Source organism: Trachemys scripta, chromosome 16 (genome assembly GCF_013100865.1).
Source record: "Trachemys scripta elegans isolate TJP31775 chromosome 16, CAS_Tse_1.0, whole genome shotgun sequence".
Taxonomy (NCBI): Eukaryota; Metazoa; Chordata; order Testudines; family Emydidae; genus Trachemys; species Trachemys scripta.
The window spans coordinates 19,049,637-19,070,751 of NC_048313.1; the positions used below are offsets into that span (position 1 = coordinate 19,049,637).

General features: G+C 53.9%; 1 protein-coding gene across 7 annotated transcripts; it reads right to left on the reverse strand.

Annotated features, from left to right (window-relative positions):
- Nucleotides 1–453: 453 nt before the first annotated feature.
- CSAD (cysteine sulfinic acid decarboxylase) lies at nt 454–20,194 on the reverse strand. Of its 7 annotated transcripts, none has more exons than XM_034791709.1 (15): nt 20,073–20,194; nt 11,350–11,499; nt 9,710–9,836; nt 9,147–9,237; nt 8,558–8,664; nt 7,344–7,459; nt 6,399–6,478; nt 5,648–5,702; nt 5,419–5,535; nt 4,519–4,583; nt 4,005–4,086; nt 3,410–3,609; nt 3,210–3,261; nt 2,795–2,884; nt 454–1,454 (listed from the first exon to the last, which is right to left on the reverse strand). In XM_034791709.1, the coding sequence occupies exons 2-15, from the start codon at nt 11,473–11,475 to the stop codon at nt 1,281–1,283; spliced, it is 1,482 nt and encodes a 493-aa protein (XP_034647600.1). In that variant the 5' UTR covers nt 11,476–11,499; nt 20,073–20,194; the 3' UTR covers nt 454–1,280. The 7 variants fall into 7 exon arrangements, with proteins under 7 accessions (XP_034647600.1, XP_034647599.1, XP_034647597.1 ...); XM_034791708.1 differs by lacking the exon at nt 20,073–20,194 and adding an exon at nt 17,097–17,146; XM_034791706.1 differs by lacking the exon at nt 20,073–20,194 and adding an exon at nt 16,785–16,919.
- Between the last annotated feature and the right edge of the window lie 921 nt (nt 20,195–21,115).

Here is a 21,115-nt window from a genome sequence, read left to right on the forward strand (position 1 = left end):
TGGGAAAACAGATAGCGAGCAAGGAGAGAGCTGGCTGCAGCGGGGAGGGCAGATAGCAAGCAGGCCGGGAGCTGCAAAAAGATGAGGATGTTGTGAAGGCCAAAAGGGTAACTGGGATCCAAAAAAGAATGAGAGAGCCATTAATGGACCTATCCTCCATGAACTTCTCAGCCAAGATGGTCAGGGACACAACTCATGCTTTGGGTGTCCCTGAACCTGGAGCAGTAGGCAATGTTGCAAGACTTCTTGCAGCAGTGAACTTCTAAGCTCACCATAAGCCCGGTGGTCTCTTTAAGACCGTTTTAAGGTGAGTCATTTTAGTTAGCAGGCAAGTGCAATACAATATGGGGGGAGGGGGCTGGTATGGCGATTTAACAAACGTAGCAGTGGTTTGGCTCTAAAACCAAAAGCCAACGTTTACTGCTGTGCTGCTTATGAAATGCTGGGGGGGGGGGGCATTTACCATTTATTAAGAACTGACATCATGCGCTTAATTAAATGAATCACAAATACCTAGGCCAGAGTGCTAAGGGCAGGGGAGGAACGACAAAGGAGCACCGCAATCGCTTGGTAGCAGCTTGAGAAGCAGTTTCGGCAGTTTCGTTTGACTTGAAAAGGCTGTTTGGAGGCAATCCAGGTGGAGCTTTGTGCCAGTTCCACACAGCTCAGTGCATCTCCAGGGCACGTGTGGACTGCCCCATAACCGCCATTCCTCCTACGTGATCAGCTGTGTCTGTTGAGCGTACATCCCAGACCCTGGTCTGTTGCACCAGATGTTGATGTTCTACTTGTCCGCGGGCTGGGGCTGAAATGTCCACCTCCAGAATCCAAGATAAGCACCCTCTTCCAACTTGTCCAAGATGTACCCAAGTCCCGACAGAGTCTTACTGGAGCTGCCTCAGGTCACAGGCAAAGGAAAGCTCTGGAATCATGTGCTAGCTGATAATCTCAAGAAGAATGCTACCATCTTTTCAGTAACCTCAGGTGCTACCCTCTTCTGGGCCTTCACAATGTCCCTTCTCTCAAAAGGACCCAGGAGAGGAAGAGAGGGAGTTGCTAGAGAGAAGCACAAAAGCTGAGTTCCTCTCTGGTGTAATGTCTATGCAGGACATGTGGGCGAGGCCAGCATCTGAACACCTGAACTCTGGTGAACTGTGTTATCATGGTAGTGCCTGCTGGAGGCTGTGGAGAAGGATACCATGGGCAGGAGTGGATGTGATGTCCCACCATCACTGGGAGACCTGCCAGGAGCTGATGGTGAGGAGGGGGGCCTGAGATCCCTACAAATCTGTGCCCAGTCTCTCGATCTCATCCAGGAAGAAGTCCAAGTCCTGCTTGGTGACCACGGGATTTGTGACAACCTGGCGGAAGAAGTTGACCTTGCTGCCAAGGGGTTGGTAGCCCACCATCATGGACCCTTTCTTCATCATCCGCTCCTTGATAGCTGGAGCCACCTAAGCGGAGCAGCACTTAGTGTCAGCATCAGTCAGTGGTGCATACGGCCACCCAATTCGCCAGCTGTGATATGAACCTGCAACCCTTCTCCTGGGCTATAGAGTAGACCCCTCCAATGGCCAGCCCAACCCATCTAGCTAGCTCAAGGTTTTAGGCTTGTTGGTGACTGTCCCCTTTAAGGAGGAGCAGGGTCCAGTTCCCCTGTGATATGTCAGCCACCTTCCAGTTAGGCTTAAGAGAGGGCCCCATGAGCCAGGACAGGAATCAGACACTGGAGGTGTTAGGCGCCCCCGAGAGAGAGGAACAGTGATGAGCTAGCAGGTATTGCTTGGGAAAGAGCTTCAGGTGACCCAGTGGAGAGAGCAGAATTGGGGAGGGAGCAGGAACAGGACTGTTGGTGAGGACCCTGATGGGTGGAAGGTCCAGGAAGTGGCCCCAAAGCAAAAGGGGAAGATCTAGCTTAGCCAGGGGAAGCTGAGCCCAGAAGCAAGAGGGTGGATCCCCCCGAGCAGGCGTGGGACTCCTTGGGAACAGCTGGGGAGCTCTTTGGGCAAAGCTTTGAGGGAAGAGCTGTGGGAAGGGTGGTCATTCCCAGGCAGGGAGACCTGGAACAGGCACCAAAGGAAGTGGGGGCACAGTGCTGCTACTGATTCTCCAGTGGGTGAGGCCCTGGGCTAGGGGAGGGGAAAATGACAATATGTGTTCACTATGGGAACTGGAGAAAGGTTTCAGTGCAAGGTTGCGGGGGAATCACAGCATGGGTGTATGTGAAGACATTCTGCCCCGAGGCAGACGGACTACATTCCTTTCAAGGAAAAGGGAAACTGAGGCTGGGTGCACCTGTTGTGCTGTGGGTTGATGCTGGAAGGCGCCCCTAGCAGGGGTCACCATATAACAGCTTGGATTTTGAAAGGTATCAATGGGATTTGGGTGCGGGACTCCCTAAGAGATTCCCTGGGTGCTGGATGTCCAACTGTGCCAAGCGGCTTTGAAAATCCCTTTCACGGATAATGCCTGGAACGCTGGGTGTCTAAGTGTGACAAGAGACATCAACTGGGGCCAGTGGGACAAAGACCTAGGGCCTTGGATACAAAGAAACAGTGAAGTCTTAGTACATAGTAAGCTAGAGAAGCAGCCCACGGCCTGGCCAGCAGAGAGAAGGCTGGGGTGCCACAGCCTGGGGGTTGGCAGGGGGACAGGCCAGACACACGCACACATTCTCTCTCTCCATGAGTCTGGATGGGTGTACTGGAGTTTACTACCATCTAGGGAGGCTGTATCTATCCATCAGAAAACAGGGGCTTCCCCCCACCCCACTCCCAGCATTCCCTGCACTCACCTTTCCCAGTCTCTCCCAGTAATCAGCACAGCTCTGCTTGCCCCGGAGGCTGGGCGGCACAAACCAGAAACACAGATTGATGAACTCGGGCTGGGGGAGGTAAAGGAGAAGGGGTCACCAGCACGGATCTCTGTAAGTAAACAACCCGAGTACCCCAAAACCTCAGCTAATGGAGGTGCAGCCTCTGGAGACTGGACAGGGCCCAAGCCTGCTCTCCCCTTGCTTATGGCTCTAGGAACACCCACGGGGATTGGATTTCATTGCTGGTCAATTCACGTAACAAGGATAAGTAGGTGCTGCCCACCCACCCATCAGTAAGGGCTTTGGGAACTCATGATAAACTCTCCCCAATCCCTTGGAAAACGACAAGCTCCCGATGAGCCGTGGTGTAGCAATGGCTCCAGATGGCCCATACCTCTATCACCAGCTGGAAACTTTCCCTTTTCTTTATCTCCTCAGTCAAGTACCTAGAGAGAATGAAGAGAACATCGTTGATCTTTTGTGGTGGGCATAAAGCAATAGTGGAGCTAGAGACACCATCCATGTGTAGGATCAGGGGGCATCACTAGAGCACCTCTTGGAGTTAGGGGTACACCTGTATCCCCCACCCCTCACCTAGTGAACTCGAAGGCCCTGTCCACTCGCTTCTCCAGCCCCTCAGTCCCATTGGCCTTCCACATCAGCCACAGCTTGAGGCAGTCCACCTTGCGGCCACACTGGATGGTCTTGTCTCCCGTGTCGTAGGCCATGTCGTAGAACTTGTCGGTCTGGAAGAGGTAGGTGGCGTTGGCACAGTGGCACTGCTGCAGCAGGCCCTGAAATGGAAGGGTCCAACAAACACATCAGCATGTCCCGACAAGGTCCCCATGGGACAGTAGGGACAAAGCGTGCGCTAGGCAGGCCAGCAAGGGAGCACTGTGGGAGCTGGATTGGCTCTACATGCTCACAGAAACTCCACTTCCAACAACGCCCAGCGGGGGGCGCTGTGGGGAGCGGGGCAGGAGGGTTGGCTGTGGTGGGAGCTCCCAGCTACTCCAGTCCCAGCCTCTCCCAGCAGGGGGCGCTGTAGGAAATGGGGCAGGGCTATTGGCTGTGGGGGAGCTCCCTGTCACTTCATTTGCATCCACTTCCAGCAGGATGCACTGTAGGGAATAGCACATAAGCTGCATTCATCACAGCAGGAGAGGGAACGGCGGCGGTGAAGACCTACGGAGCTATCTCGAAGCAGGAAGGCAGAGCACTGCAAACCCGTCATCAGCATCTTGTGGGGGTTCCAAGCCACTGAATCCGCCCTGCAAGGGAAAGGGAGACTCAGTGAGACATTAACATTAGCTGGGCCAGGGAACAGGCTGGGGAGTGCAGGGCCAGCTGTGGGTGCACTGTGGCAGCGGACGGCTAGCTCCAGGAGGTGTATGGAATGGGATATTCACCAGCAGGAGCAGAGCTGCACACACTGATATTGACGTCACAATGTGCTAATTTCAGGGTCTTACGGGCACAGGCTGCCCGTGCTGGATCGGACAGGATCACGTGATGCAGGGAGAGATCATCTCCCGCTCTGGCTCAATACCTGTTCTCAGTGCGTCCTTGAAGTTCTTCACCCCGATGTAAAGTCCTGCGTAACCAGCCCCTCGCCTGATCTCAACGGCTCTGACCTCCACTCCTACCATGAAGCTGCGAGCGCGACCGCTAACCCTGTCCCCCAGTTTGGGGACAGTACCCACCTCTCTATCCCACGCAGGAGATGTCTGTGTCTTCTGGAGAGCAGGGCGCTCCCACCCCATGCGGCCTGCCAAGGAGGAACAGGGAGAGACAGCAGCGCTTTGAGTTCAGTCAGCAGCCAGTGGGGAGCTACATGTGGCTAAACCCGCTGAGACTGGGGCATGCTGCACCCTCAGCCAAGGGGAACCCATTTTCAAGATGGTCCTTCTAGCTCAGCCTAGGGCCTCTTCTCTCACTGGGACATCTACGATCCCCTGTCTTTTGGCTGCTCTAAGGGGAGAGCCTGACCCTGAAGCCTCCTGCCTGGGTTTTGCATGAGGCCCAGCGCACGTGGAGAGAGGACGCTAGAGCTGGAGGAATGCAGCCGTTGGTTCCAACACCAAACTGGCCTGTATGAACTGGCAGGTGACTTCCAGGCTGGATGCACGAGAGATGGCAGGAAAAAAAAACTACTGTCCAAGTGGCCCAGGGGGATGATGGGAAGGCCCTGGAAGATTAGCAGCCCCCAAGCAGTGCATCCTCACTGCGGAGTGATAGCAGCAGACCAGTTGTGCTCACTTCGGCTTCAGCCGGTGCCCCAGTGGTGTTAGTAGCATCGCAGAACATGGGTGATGGTTTGTGTGTGTGGATAGAAGAGCGTTCACAGGATCCTTCACGCTACAACAGGAGTGAACTGGACAAGCCGTGTGGGGGTTAGGGATAGGGCTTGTCAATTACCAGCAATGCTGGGTCTGTTCAGCCAAGCTGTGGTAACCAAAGGTTCACAGTGACCTCCTCATCTGCTCCCCTAGACCCACTTCCCTTCCTGGACAGACATCGCACGTGCCCAGGGACGGAGCCCTTCCTAAATCTGTAGCGCCCGAGGGCACATCTCCCTGCCCCGCCCTCCTTGGGGGACTCACGTCCACGTGAAACCAGGCCCCGTGGCGCTCGCATAGGTCTGCCACGTCCACCAGTGGGTCGAAGGCTCCCAGCACAGTGGTGCCGCAGGTAGCGTTGACAAAGAAAGGACACGCGCCCTGGAAAGGAAGAGGGGCAGTGGGTGGGGGGTGGCGTTACAGGGCGGGGGTGTTCCTAGCAGGCTGCTCCCTGCCCCATAGACCAGACCCCCTCACCCCACCTCAAACTCACCTCAGATTTTGCCTTGTTGATCTGTTTCTCCAGGTCTGCAGGGATCATTTTCCCCCTGAGGATGAGAGCACAAATTATCCCCAGGGGCGGACTCTGTGTAGGGAGCAGAGATGGATTCTTCTACCCAAGATAAGGCAGGTGGCTGAAGGGAAGCGTCTGTGGGAGCTGTTAGCTACCCTGCTCAGGCCAGCAAGAGTCACTGATGGGACTCGTGGAGGAGTGATGGCTTGTGGGAGCTCCGAGCCACTGCAGTCCCAGCATGGGAGGAGGGATAGCTCAGTGGTTTGAGCATTGGCCTGTTAAACCCAGGGTTGTGAGTTCAATCCTTGAGGGGGCCACTTGGGGATTTGGGGCAAAATCAGTACTTGGTCCTGCTAGTGAAGGCAGGGGGCTGGACTTGATGACCTTTCAAGTTCCCTTCCAGTTCTAGGAGATGGGATATCTCCACTAATTATTATTATTATTATCCTCCAGATACAGAGCCTGAAGGAAATGGGGCATGTGCCTTGGGTGTTGGGGCGCATTCGGCTACTCCCAGAAGGGGGCGCTGGTTGCTGGGGCGCACCCAGCTCTCAGAAAGGAGAGCTGTAGAGAGCAGGGCAGAAGTCCTGGGCGCTGGGGTGCTTCCAGTGGCTGTCGTACCAGCCTCTCCCAGCTGTAGGGTGTTGTAGGAAGGGAAGGAGGCGCAGTCGAATGGAACCAGTGCCAGGTCTGGATAAAGGCCCCAAGCATTCCCAGGGTGAGCTCTCACCTCTCATCCACTCCGACCAGGTAGATGTTGTCTGTGCCAATGCCCAGGAAAGCCGCCCCCTTCTGGACGGAGTAGTGGCACTGTGGGGGAAGGCGGAAGGGAGGGAATCAGTACAGACTCCTGCCAGGGTCCAGTCCCAAAGAAATCACAGGGCAGGAAGTGTCATTTAGTGAGGGGGTGTGGCAGCCCTCCCCCCCCACACACACCCCTAGTTCCAGCACCTCTGCTGTATTGTGTATTCTGTGATTCTTTAGCCCTGCTGCGTTATTCCCATGGGGGGGACCCCTGCATGGGGTGGATGGAGAACTGATGCGCCTTAATTCTCCGACAGGGCCCCCCGTACTCTGGTAAGAGGCCCATTCAAAGGCGTGGACGGATTAGACAGATGTTGACGTTTATGGGATTTTTGGCCTTGTCCAAATTAGCAGGAAAATGCTACAGCAAGAAGCCATGGGCTGACGTTCCTCGAACTGCAGCCTCCGTCCCGTTCCTCTCCTCCTCCCTCAGCACCTCTCAGGCATTTACAAGTGCAGGACGGACCGCTGCTCTGAGAGCCGGCTGAATCCAGGCCCTGGGCATCCTTCCCGGGGCGGAGAGTGACCCTCAGGCATTGCAACCCTTAACCCTCTGGTACACCCACTTGGCCTACCTCCATCCCACAATGCAATGCTTCCTGTTTGAAAAGGACCCCCGAAAGACCCCAGTCCCTGTGCTGGGCTGTGTGTATGGCACACCGGCCAAACTGGGGAGCGGGCTGTAGATGGCCTGGGTTAAGCCAAATGGCACAGACGCTGAGGGCAGAAGTGGGTCCTGCTCTGGGCCTTGCTGATCCGCGGCTCTGATGGGGTGACACTGCAGCACCCCATCCTTAAGGGGAGACCAAGCCCAGCCCCCCTCTTCTCATGTTCCTGTCATGGCTACTGAAGGGGAAGCCCCGGGTTGCACCTCTTGCGAAGTAAACACCGCCAGCCTTGGCAATGCCCAGATGCCCATCCGCTTGCTGTCTGGGAAGCGCTGGTACCGTGCCACGTTCATGGCGTATATATTGGAGAGGGAGCCTCCTGTAGGGAAACAAACCCACTGAGATCAATGCAAGCCTGTCGCCCACTCCCCATGTGCTGCGGGGCAGGAACAAGGACAGCTTTGGAGGGGAGGAAGGAGGCTTCAATCACTGCATCGAGAAGAAACTCGCCCTGGTGGAGTCCCCGCTACCACCAGCAGGGCACGGGAGGATGCTCACACTGCTGAGGCGAGGAAGTTGGCATCAGCAGGGCACTGTTGAGAGGAAGCTCACACTGGTGGAAGGAGGTTGTTATTGGCAGGGCACTGCTGGGAGGACACTCACACTGATCGAGCACTGCTGCGAGGAAGGCCCAGGTGGCACTGATATATCACTGGAAGAGCGTCAGGTTCTAGGACTCAAAAAAGCAGAGCTTTTTTGCTGACTCACGTTAGTGCCGGGTGCCAGAACCCTGCAGAGAGAGACAGAGGTATTTCTGCTGCCTCCTTCTGTAAGGGAGGTCCTATCCGGTCCAAGCCATGACATAAAAGGGGCTGGAGGGTCTCTCTGAGGCAGAGGGAACGAAGGGTAGAGATCGGGGGAGTCCTGCAGAGAAGCGCCTTAGGAAGAGCCAGGCACAGGAGAAAGCTTTGGCCACAGGTTATGTTCCGTTGTTGCTTTTTAAGTGAACCGTAAACTGCAGGGAGGGCTGAGTCTGGCTCTTGCCCTGTGTGTGTGCCAGGAAGGGCTGAGTTTGGCTCCAGCTCCATGTGTATGCCAGGAAGGGCTGAGTCTGCCCCCTGCCCCCTATGTCAGCCAAGGATGCCAGCTGCTAACCCTGCTCACACACTTCTTTCTGGGATCTCCTAGCCCTGCAGGACTCCGGCAGTTCTGAGCGGTATGGTATAGGAGCCAGATCCTGGGGAAACTGGTGCAGCTCAATCAATGTCAATGGAGCTACCACGATTGACCCCAGCTGAGGGTCTAGTCCTGCACCTTTGCTTTGGATCTGTCAGGGGGGACATAAACCAGACCGGCAATGGGGAAGGAAGGACCCAGCACCCCAATCCCAGCAGGAAACCCGGTTCATGAAAGGGCAGTGATGCCCTGGGTGCCCCTGGCTTGACCCTCCCTCTGGCAGTATATCAGCCTCACACACCTGGGCAGAATATCCCGTCTCCACTCCCCCAGCCAATCAGCTCCCGCAGCTTCTTCAGCACCACCTCCTCCATCAGCACAAACACGGGGGCGATCTCGTAGGTGTACCTGGGGGACACACAGACACACCTCAGTGAGGCACCCGGCCATTGGGGGAGGGGGCTTACCTGGAGCTGCACAGGAGATGGAGAGCCCAGGAGGGAGTGAAACCTGCAGGGCGCTGGTCCATATTGCAGATTGCAGACCAGCTGGGCAGCGATGGGAGCTCTGATTCAAGAGTACCTGGGCGTGGGATGGCAGCGGGGGCTATGGGTTGGGATTATGGGGCATCAGCAGAGCTGTGTGTGGGGAGCCACACCCCCTCTACATCTAAAGAAGAGACACTGCAGCCTCAGGGCAAAAATGAGACCCCAGAACTTTCCCCCCCTTTGTGAATTTCACCCACCCCTCCTGTCTTTTGGCAGCAAACAGCCCCGGCATTCTCTCTTTCCTGGGTCCTTAATCATCCTTGTGCCCCACCTTCAGCTACATTCACTGCCTGCCTGGGCAGCTCCAGGCCAAGGGTGCTCAGAGACAGGGCAAGGACTTACTGGCTGGTGTTGAGTGTCTCTGTGATCATCCGTCCCACCAGGGCATGGGGATCCAGCCCCGAAAACAGCTGGTTAAAGAAACGAGGATGACCTGGGGGGCGGGAGAGAGAGAGAGAGGGGAAGAGCAGGAAACAGAGCTTGTGTCCTCATTAAACCTGGGCTAGATCCGACATCAGTCACGAGCTCAGCTCTACACTGGGCAGCCCCCAGGACCTGTGAGTCCATAAATACAGCCCCTACAATTTGAGCTAAAGGAGAATCTCTGTGAGCTATAGCGATTTCAAGGCCGTTACCCTCTTTGGACTGCAGCCGCTAGAGGGCGATAGCCACGTTCACCTGGCTGGGCTCCAGGGACATAGACACCCTAGTTGGTACGTCACAGCTGCACTGATATCCCTTACGGACGTAGTTCTGACCTAGCATTCAGGCCCTGCTCAGCAGAGGGCGAGCCTTGTTCTCCCTCTGACGTGCACACAGGCAGCTCTGAGCACAGCCAGCGGGAGGCGGGGGACCCCCTCCGAGGGCTGCACCAGGCCCAGCCGTCGGAGTCTCTCATCACCTACATGTTTTCACGCTGTAGTGGATGACGTCCCGGCAGTGCTCCAGCACCCTCTGCTGGGGCTCCCCACTGCTCCTCAGCTCCAGGTCCAGGATTTTCTGCAGGTCTTGGGGCTCCCTCCAGTCACAGACCTGAAGGGACAGAGACAATCCATCAGTGGCCTGCTGAGCTGGAAAACAGCCCTTCCCTGGATGCTCCCTTCGCCAGGGGGCACAGGGCAAGCAGGGCCCCTGCCCAGCTGAGGGCAAGGCTGGTAGAAGACGCCCAGCTCGTGACCTCAGGAGCCTGTGCACATGTGTGAGGGGGGTTACTCCAGGCTGGGGGAAAGGAGTCGGGTCCTGTCTAAGCAGCAGCAGGGGGCACCTCAGTTCTATGCACTCTCCTCCCCACCGTTAGCGCTGGTACTTCCTCTCACCGTCCCTGGCAATGGAAGAGTCTGGAATGGTCACCCCCCCCCCCCCCCCCCCCCCCTAGCCCTCCCGCCCCTGCTCACTGCCCAGGACTGCGTGTGTATTTCCCCTGGACTGAGCCCATAAACAGGAAAGGATGGGAGGGGACTGGGTCCGAGCAGCACATCAGAGAGAGGCTCTTCCTGCGGCCGCAATCCCGAACGTCTCCCTCCCGGGGCTCCCCAGGACCCTTGTGACAACACATGGAGCCCTTCCCCAGGCTCTTTCACACCACGGGGCCTTGTTTTTTCCCCTCTGCAAAGTGGGATTCTGCCAGCCTGCCTCTCAGAGCGAGGCCTCCAAGCTCAGCGCCCCAGCGTGTCCAGAGCTCTTGGAGATCCTCCCCTGGGAGAGGGGACAGCGGAACACAGTGCCAGTAGCAGTCAGGGGAACAGACAGCACGTGCCGAGCAAAGTCACTCCTCTGCTTGCAATCTAAGGCACGAGTGGGCTCAGTACGGTGTGGATGGGCGCTGGCGTGCAGCCTGTGGTCGCTCTCCTCTCTAGGCACCGGTGCGCTCCATAACGACATACCATGCTCCTTGAGCTGAGTGGCCAGGCCGAACTGCAGGCTATGAACTGCCGTCTCCAGGAGCTCCCCTTTAATATTAAAGCCGAGGGTGCGATCGGCGCTGTTTTGTATACATGAGGTGGGGCCATAGGGCTCCTGGTCCAGCCCTTAGCCAGGTAGTCTATGCCCGGCTGGCAGGGGGTGGCCAGACAGTCTGTGCCTTGGTGGCAGGAAGTGGCCACCTGGTCTGTGCCTATATTGTAGGGGGTGACCAGGCAATTTGTGCCTGGGTGGTGGGGCAGTCTGTGCCCAAGTAGCAGGGGGTGGCTGTTCAGTCTATGCCCAGGCAGTAGGGGGCAACTTGTGCGTGGCTGCAGGGGGTGGCCTGTGACACTGGTTAAGGCCAGCTGGATCACCGCTCTGGTGGTGCCACGTTCCTGCCAGTGGATTGGAAAAGCCAATGATCACCACTGCTCTGGGCAAAGGGCACCTGGAGACAGGGAGAGGGCCAATGATCACCACTGGCAGCAACTCGTCTTAGAAACAGACAGGAGCCCTTTGCAAAACACCTTTGTGGTAAGAGGGAAAACTCCCTCCCGTGCCCACGCTGAAGAGGGGCCACCACAGGCTACCCCATGGAAGGGGTGGAGCTTAGGCCAGCCACCCCTGCCCTCAGGAACCCCACCTTTTCTGCGACATCTGTCCCTTTCCTGACGGCTTCCTCCAGGATGATCTGGAAAGCTTCCTGCAGGAACTCTTCGCCGGCCGCCTTATCCAGGGCGGGGTGGGACAGGGGGTCTTCTGCCATCATCAGCCGTTTCCCCCGAGCATGCCCCTGTACATCAGAACACACCAGACGTCCGTGAATCTCTGCGGAGACCTACACTTTCCTGGGAGAGAAGCGTGAAGCCTGGGGAGCTCTGGACATCATACCTGCAGTACAGGAACCTTCCCTATTTGCAGCCTGCTCCGGCACCTTCCCTAGGGCAGTGGGAGTCACAGACCACCCCACCTGCAGCATGATCCCCAGAGGGGTGGGTGATATGGACCCCTCTAGAATGACCAGCCCTTGCTGTAGGACTTGGTCATCTGCAGACACCACCCAGCGCTGACCATTCATGTCCAGGCAACATGGCCAGCCCAGATGCCGGGCACGTCACCCAAAGGTATGGCTGCAGTCTTCCTCGTCACATGGGGAGGACATTCCTCCGCAGATCAGGGGCCACAAACTCCTGGTGGCTTATAGGCCAAGGAGCATGAGCTCAAAGAGCTTGGAACTAAGGGTCATTCCCCTCCCCGCAGAGCTTCAAAGTCCTCGTAGGCCCTGCCTCTACAGTTTCCCTTTCTTCTTCCTCCTGCTGCCTGTGCACCTCCTAAGCCAGTATCCTCTTCCTCTTCTTCTTCACCCCCCCACCCCCGCTTCCCCTTATGCTTGGCTAATAATTGAAAAAATTGAACTGTGGTAGCATCTAGTCATGGCCCAGGACCCCGCTGTGCTAGGCGCTGTACAAACAGAGCAACATGACGGTCCCTGCCCCAAAGAGCTCCCTATCCAAGTACAAGACATGAGACAACAGGTAGATTCAGCCACACAGAGGGAGGACTACCAGGAGACAATGGGACAATAATGGTCAGCCTGGTAGGCAGCGATCTCAGCACCCCGGCTGCCTGCCTAGGACATCATCTCCTTTCCTTCTGCGCCACGCAACCCCCATCTCTGCTGTGAAACCCTTCCTAAAAAACCCCTTCTACTGTGAGTGCTTTTCAGTGATAATCCGATGCCCACCCTATTCCATAACCTATGTACCACGGAGTCACCCCTATGCATCTCAGCGGCACTGCCTGTGCCCGATCCCGTCGGTCAGCCCTCGGGCCACAGTCCGATTCTTCCTTGCAGTTTTATGCTGTGCTGAGAACTCTTCCCGCCCACGACAAATAACTGTGCTGAGCTCTCCCCCATTGAAGCCCATGCGCCCCCCAAACAACCACTCTGGAAAAAAGCCACCCAGTGTCCTGTTACCTGTCCAGCGCCACAGGGACAAAGTACAAAGGAAACGATCTGTTACTGCCAAGTAACTCCACACAGCAGCTCTTAAAGGCACCCCTTGCTGCTTCCAGGAGATTTTCTATTTGCCAGACACAAATAGAGTCCAATTCACGTAGCCCCCTGCTGGGCTCAGTCCAAACAGGCCAGCTCCGAGATACTGTACCTCTATGTGCTAAATGCTGTTGGCCACAGAAATGCCAGGGACAGCCCAGGCCAGAGCGATGCTGAGACATTACAAACTCCTTTGGGAAAAGTGATCATTACGGATCATCTGGTGCTCAAGAAAGGGGGCAGGGTGCCCGGCCACCGATGGGAGCTTTCTGAACACCTTTCTTCTTTCCCTCCCAGACCCTCTCTCTCATTCCCCCCTTCCCGTGGGTCAGGCACAGTGGAGATGCAGCAGCTCCTTACCTGTCAGCTCCCAGAGGTGAAATGAACTAGGCAGCTCTGGCCAAAGTGCACTCTGTTGGCCTCAGTGCAGTCCACAGAGCCCTGCCCTCATATTCTCTGCAGAGGTGTGGCTAGCAAGGACTAGAAATCCCAGGGCGCGGCACCCCATCCAACCGCCAGAGGAGGTACAACAAGAAGCACCTACAAGCCCCCGCATGCAATGCACCAACTTAAGTCAAGAGGAAGCGCAGAGAGTGGAGACTGCTTTAGCAAGCAATGGATGTGCATACAAGGTTCACTTGTGTGCAGCCGAAAAAGCAACTACCCCGGGGTGCAAGAGAGAGCACCCTCTGCCCTAAACATTAATTTATGCCCTCAACATCCCAGTATGGGTGAGAGAAAGGCTGGTCTTGTGATTAAGAGACTGACCTGGGATTTAGGAGAGCTGGGTTCAGTTCTTGGTGCTACCACAGATTCCCTGTGTGAGTGGGGGCAAATTACATGAATCTGAGTGTGCCTCTGTAAAGGCGTACAAGATCTGTACAAGATCCCCTCTGTAAAATGCGGATGACAAAGCTTCCTTTCTCCTACCCTTGACTATTTAGACTGTACGCTCTTTGGACAGGGATATCAATCACCATTTGTTTATACCATGCTTAGTATAATGGGGCGCCTTTAATACAATTAATAAATACATTCCCCAATTTAGCTGCACCAGCTAATTCTCTGCTAAATACTTGCTCAATGCAAGTCACACTTGATCACTGAGTACCAGGTGAGTGCTACTTCCCCATTTGCACCAGTTTTTCTTACACCTGATGTAATGGAATTGTTACGCTGACACCCCTGATTTCTGTCTGTCTCCTGCTCTGTGCATTCTCCAGCTAAAGCAAACCTTGCAATTCCCAGGGCAGAAATGGAACAAAACAGACCTTGTAGAGGATTTGCCACACTGGATCAAATGACTGGTTCATCCACTGTGGCCTCACGAATCCTGCCAACAACTGCTACTTCAAAGAAAAGTTAATATAATCCCATCATGCACCTGGCCGATTGTGCAATGATGTACAGAGGCGGTAACAAAAAATGATGTTCCGATCCCAGACAGGCTTGCAGCTCACATTACAGCATGAGAGGTACTTGCTCCTATCTGAGCCTGCCAAGCTATAAATGTTATTACTGGATCTAAAAACCATCCACGCCTTCTTCCAATCCGCAGCCGTTCTCCCGGGGAAATGCACAGGCTGATTAAGTGCTGCCTGAAGACTTGTTTCCATTTATTGGGGATTTAAATTTAGCAGTCGTTCGTTTCAGGAATGGAAATTCCAGCAATTTTTAGGAGGTTCCTAGTGTAACGAATACAACACTCAAATCAAGGGCAGGCTATGGTCTTCTTACCTCATTGATTCTCCACATTTCCCATGCTGAGCCCCCAAGGTACAAGAGGCAGAGGTTTCGGGCCTCCTCTCCCATGTAGCCTTAAAGATAGGGCGGGTGGTCGTGCCCCCCGAACCCTGTTTGCACACGCCAGGTCTTAGTTTATGCACCTGAAATGCAAAGCTTGGACCTGAAAACCACCTTCAGGGTTGCTGAGATCTGGCCTGTTCAGTCTGATCCATTTGGTTTGGCCCAGTATTTGGCTCACTCAGATCCAAATCTCCCCCAAAATCTAGAGTGTTTGGATCCTGCAGGGCCCACGTCCACTGGTTATTATAACGCATTATTTACAGCTGGCAGCACCACAGACACAAAGGAAGTCAAGGTCCTGCCCTGAAGAGCTTTCCTTCTAGAAAGGATGGACACCACGCTACAAAAGGAGGAGTGACCAAGGAGAGATGGAGAGAGCAAGGAGAAAGGAAAGCCTGCTCTTGCAAGAGCACAGGGGCGGCTCCAGGCACCAGCGCACCAAGCACGTGCCTGGGGCGGCCAGCCGTGGGGGGCGGCCTGCCGGTTGCTGTGGGGGCGGCAGTCAGGGAGCCTTCGGCGGCATGCTTGCGGGAGGTCCAGCGGATTCAGTGGCAATTCGGCGGCGGGTACACCGGAGCTGCGGGACCGGCAGATCACCCACAGGCATACCGCCAAATCTGTGTTACCAGCGGACCTCCTGCAGGCGAGCCACCAAAAGCCGCCTGACTGCCGTGCTTGGGGCGGCAAAATACATAGAGCCACCCCTGCAAGAGCATAATCAATGTCAGAGCCAGAGTTGGGGGGTGGAGGCAGGCAAAGGGCAATTGCCTCCCCACTTTTTAAACAGGGGACCCATGCCCCCCACATTGAGAATATAGGCGCTCGGCAACAGGTCAGCATGGAGGTAACCTGGGATGCTACAGCTAGGACAAGGCAGTGGAGTGCAGGGGCAGGAGACAGGTGATGTCAGAAACCAGAGCGGCCTGCACAGTGGAGTCACCAGTGTGGGCAGGAGCTGAGCACAGGTAGGGGGAGGCGGTGACCAGACAGGCCATGCAGGGAGTCACCCCTTGTTCCCCTCACCACTGCCCTTTTGAGAATATAGGTGCTTGGTAGCAGGTCAGCACGGGGGAGCCGGGCTGCTGCAGCCAGGGCCAGGCAGGGGAGCACAGAAGCCAAAGCTTCTGGGAGCCGGAGGATGTCGGGAGTTGGGTACCAGGGTTACCTGGACAGCAGAGTCACCCGCAGGGGGAGCAGGAGCCAAGCATAGGTAGTGGGGAAGGCAGGAACAGGACGGGCTCTGCAGGGAGTCACTCCCTATTCCCCTGGGCATCCCCCAGCTGCTCCCCTCTTTTGGTTGCTGCTTGGCCCCCCCAACTTTTCTGGTCCTTCCAGCGCCACTGGAGAGCGCTCATTCCCAAAGAACATTACTTTGACCCCAATGGAGGAAAGGACATTAAACGTGTGCTTAACTCCCACAAGCTGTTCCTCTCCTGAGTCAGGGTTTTAATTTGCGTCTTGAGCCAAACTTCTCTCCTGTTGATTCAGTATCACTTAACCCCAAGCTTTCTAAAATCAGGAGTGAGGTCCCCAAAATCATGAGATTTAAAAAAAAATCATGATTTTAAGCCAAATAAAATAAAAATGGGCTTCTTTTTCTTTGCTTACTGGTTTCTGAGCCTGTAGGTCACATTGGCTTCACATTCTCACGCTCTTCTCTGCAACCATGAGGGTTAGAAACGTAATTTAAAAAAAAAATGATAGCTGAGATGCTCTTCTAATCACAGGACTCCAGGAGCTGGGGTTTTGAGGCACCAGATATTGTCAGACTTGCGATAAAATCATCAGAGTTGGCAGCACCGCTGACTGGTTGAGGGGGATATTTTCAAAGGTACCTAAGGGATTTCAGAGCACAAGCCCCAGTGATTTTCTATGCCACTTGTGCTCATGGGGCCCTGGGAAAAATCTTCTCCTGTGTTTGTGAAAATAAACACTACTCTTGTTTATGAGCAGCCTGAGAATAGTAAGGAGCATGAAACCTACAAGGTCTGAAAAGCGATTGGAAGGCAGAGAGGGATCTGAGTCACAGAGAGCATGTTACAATCACAATCCCTGGGTAATACAAGGCCTTTCACTGTAAATCATTAAACTTTCAACTTTTGAACCCATCCTTATTATTTCACAGTAATCTCATTTACTTGCAAGAATGAACATCACCCTTTTACAGCCCCACTCCGCTCCAGGAAACCACCCCTAATTCATGAGAATCCACCTACCTTCCAAATGTGCTTTGCCCAACAGCCTGCTGCCTGCTTTCTGGGTGTGTATCCCCCTAAAGGAGGAGACGGTGGGGAGGGGAAAGGAACTCTCTGGGAGCAGCACAGCCAGCACACCATGTCAGGATCAATTCCTGCACCCTGGCCTACGGATCCAAATGGGAAATTAACTACAGGTATTAGTCTACATGGTATCATCACAGGACTGGCCGGCACCAACAAGGGACAGATCCCTGCCAGACTTTTACGACGCGCAAATAGGGATTTCAACAACAAGGCACACTTTATTTTAAGCCAGCGGGAATTTCTCACCTGCGACATCCCAGATCTGCAAGCTGTGAAAAGTCACGTGATTGTAGCAGCCATAAAGGCTGCACTTGCCACTCCCTGCCACTAAGGGTCCCCATTGCTTCTGAAACAACTGTCAGTGACATGGGCTGTGTACTGTACATTATTACAAGGGGTCTGTAGGTCAGGGAGTCATAGTAGTCTGTGTAGATCTCTGTTTCTCTTAGGAGCTTCGCAGGGAACAGTGAGTCCCTAAGCTGCTGCCTCCCCTCCCTAAAGTGGGGGGATTTTTCAATGCACAGGGAATGTTGGGCAAAAATCCCTTTGGATGCACGTTCTTTTAAAAGTGTGGCGCAAGGACGGCCTCTTTGTTCTGGGTCTGTACAGCACTAGTGCGGTGGGATCCTGCTCCGTGACTAGGACTCCTGGGTGCTACCACAGTACAAATGTTCAATAATAATAATAATAATAATTTAGCACTGGTGGAAAGTACCGCCCGGTACAGCAGGGGCAGCACAGGGTATGCTTTGCCCCAGCCCACTGCTCTCCGTTCATGTGCGTCCAGCCATCCTGATCACGGAAGGCAGTGTCTAGGACTGGGATGGGAGTTCTGTCTCCCTAGTCCATCCATTGCTTCATCCAGGGACTATTTACTCTCTGTTTGTTCAGTACCTAGCATAATTGAGATCTGCCTTAGTCCCGTAAGTGATGCCCTATAAGAGCGGCCATACTGGATCAGACCAACGGTCCATCTAGACCAGTGTCCTGTCTTCTGACAGTGGCCAATCTTCAGAGGGAATGATCGGAACAGGCAATCACTGAGTAATCCATCTGCTGTCCTCCACTCCCAGTTTCTGGCAGTCAGAGGCTAGGGACACCCAGAGCATGGGGTTGCATACCTGAGCATCTTGGCTAATAGCCACTGAAGGACCGATCCTCCATGAACTTCTCTAATTCTTTTGTGAACCCTGTTATAGTTTTGGCTTTCACAACATCCCCTGGCAGTGAGTTCCACAGGTTGATTGTGCATTATGTGAAGAAGTACTTCCTTTTGTTTGTTTTAAACCTGCTGCCTTTAAATTTCATTGGGTGATCCCTGGTTCTCCGTGATTAATTATTAATTAATCATTAATTCATAAATAAGAGTAACAAGAAAGACACTAATTAGTGCCCATTGTGCCGGAGGCTTTTGTGACAAGAACACTGAGAGAGGCAATGCGTGCTAGACTGAAACTCAGGAAACCTGGGTTCTATTATTATTCTGGCTCTGCCACTGGCCTGCTGGATGGCCTCGGGCAAGTCACTTCCCCTCTTTATGCCTTAGTTTCCCCATCTCTAAAATGGGCGTAATGATACTGACCTGCATTGTAAATTGTATTGAGATCTACTGATGGAAAGCACTTGATAAAAGCTAGGGATTATTATTATTACCTAAGAGAAGCTCTGAGACCCACCAAAATCATAACACACTGGACACCATGAGCCATTAGCTGTCAGCACTTTCCATCAGATTTAAACCCAGACCCTGTCTCTGAGTGTCAAAAGATGGATGTTTTCAGGCTGCAAGACACTTTAAAAGCACTTTCCCCCTCCCCATCCACTCTTTCAACTTTCAAAACAGACCCAGCTAGCACCCGCTCTGAGGAGTGTGAGCTTACTTGTGAAGTACAGAAGTTCTGAAGCGAAGCCAACCTTGCACCAGTAGTACTGGCATGCTGGCGCTGTCGAGCAAACTTGGTTCTACCCCCTGCACTGTCACACTGGTAAATTCTCAGAATGGAGAGGGATAACTAGTGGTGTTCCCCAAGGGTCAGTCCTCGGACCAATCCTATTCAACTTATTTATAAATGATCTGGAGAAAGGGGTAAACAGTGAGGTGGCAAAGTTTGCAGATGATACTAAACTGCTCAAGATAGTTAAGACCAAAGCAGACTGTGATGAACTTCAAAAAGATCTCACAAAACTAAGTGATTGGGCAACAAAATGGCAAATGAAATTTAATGTGGATAAATGCAAAGTAATGCACATTGGAAAAAATAACCCCAACTATACATACAATATGATGGGGGCTAATTTAGCTTTAACAAGTCAGGAAAAGGATCTTGGAGTCATGTGGATAGTTCTCTGAAGAACTGCGCAGTGTGCAGAGGCGGTCAAAAAAGCAAACAGGATGTTAGGGATCATTAAAAAGGGGATAGAGAATAAGACTGAGAATATATTATTGCCCTTATATAAATTGATGGTTCGCCCACATCTCGAATACTGCATACAGATGTGGTCTCCTCATCTAAAAAAAGATATACTGGCATTAGAAAAGGTTCAGAAAAGGGCAACTAAAATGATTAGGGGTTTGGAATGAGTCCCATATGAGGAGAGATTAAAGAGGCTAGGACTCTTCAGCCTGGAAAAGAGGAGACTAAGGGGGGATATGATAGAGGTTTATAAAATCATGAGTGATGTGGAGAAAGTGGATAAGGAAAAGTTATTTACTTATTCCCATAATACAAGAACTAGGGGTCACTAAATGAAATTAATAGGCAGGAGGTTTAAAACAAATACAAGGAAGTTCTTCTTCACGCAGCGCACAGTCAACTTGTGGAACTCCTTACCTGAGGAGGTTGTGAAGGCTAGGGCTATAACAGCGTTTAAAAGAGAACTGGATAAATTCATGGTGGTTAAGTCCATTAATGGCTATTAGCCAGGATGGGTAAGGATTGGTGTCCCTAGCCTCTGTTTGAGGATGGAGATGGATGGCAGGAGAGAGATCACTTGATCATTGCCTGTTGGTCCACTCCCTCTGGGGCACCTGGCATTGGCCATTGTCAGTAGACAGGTTACTGGGCTAGATGGACCTTTGGTCTGACCCAGTACGGCCATTGTTATGTTATGTTCTAACAAGGCCAGACTCCTGTTGACTCGCTGCGTGACCCTAATCACATCACTCCTCTGTGCCTCAGTTTCTTCATCTGTAAATCAGGGATGATAACAACACAGCCCTACCTGGCAGAGGGGTTGTGGCTCTTCCTGGAGGTTTGCAAAGCCTTCTGAGATCTTCTTCAGGTGAAATAGACGCACACAGAGAACAGGAGTCACCAGAAGCAGAGCTGACTGGGGCCTTGGAGCTGCAAAGGATATTATGAGGGGGAAGTGACACAACGGAAAGAAATCAGAACCAAGAGCAAATCAGGGTGAAATTTTCCCAGCGCGCTCAGCGGGAGAAAAGTTAGGCCCGTGCTAATTACTGTGGAAAATGCAGGACTGGGAGCAACGTGCTGATTCAATGACCGATCTACCCTACCCCAACCTTACCCCCTGGCAGGAAGGGGTAAGAGAAGCCCCCCTTTTCCTTCTACACTCCAGCAGTACAACTCCATATCCTGATCCCCCTTATTCCCAGGTTCTGGGGGGGGGTCCACAGATGGATGCTACAAAGCCAACACCTGCTTCTCAGGGCACCGTAGATGGGAGCCCAGGACTGATTCCCTGCCTTGCAGCACAGGGCTGCAAGATGGGGTATCTCCCAAATGTCTAGATTCCTCTCCACAGAGAGAGGGTATTTGTTTTCACCCCCTGATGGTGGGGAGGGGTTGGGGTGCAAAGGACCCCCCCCCCCAACGCCCTGGGACTGCTCAGTGGGATCAGGTGCCCCAGTTCACCACTGATGGGAGTGGGGCATAATCCCCTGTGTATATTTGATGGGGGGAAAGCTAAATCCCCCTAATTCCCAGCTGTGTATATTGGGGTGGGGCCAGGGAGAGCCCCGCCCACTGGGGGGTGTATATTGGAGTAGGGCCAGGGAGAGCCCCACTCACGGGTGTGTGTGTGTGTGTGTGAGTGTGAAAATGGGGGTGGGGCCAGGGAGAGCCCCGCCCACTGGGGGTGTATATTGGGGCCAAGGAGAGCCCAGCCCCAGAGGCCTCAGGATCTCCCTCCCCACTACTCATGGTTACCCTGGTAACAGCCCCCTCCCTCCCGCTCACTTACCCGCACCAAGATGGCGGCAGGGGTGGCCTCAGGAGCGGCCGTGCGCACGCGCCGGCCCC

Bases quoted from the DNA above. Each gene is read 5' to 3' on its own strand.
- CSAD (XM_034791706.1), bottom strand. From the start codon at position 16,904: ATGGTGTGCTGGCTGTGCTGCTCCCAGAGAGTTCCTTTCCCCTCCCCA. The intron at 5,536-5,647 runs GTGAGTTTGAGG...CTTCCTTTCCAG, and splicing joins TCAACAAGGCAAAATCTGAG to GGCGCGTGTCCTTTCTTTGT. The intron at 3,262-3,409 runs GTGAGGGGTGGG...CATTCTCTCTAG, and splicing joins AGGGCCTTCGAGTTCACTAG to GTACTTGACTGAGGAGATAA.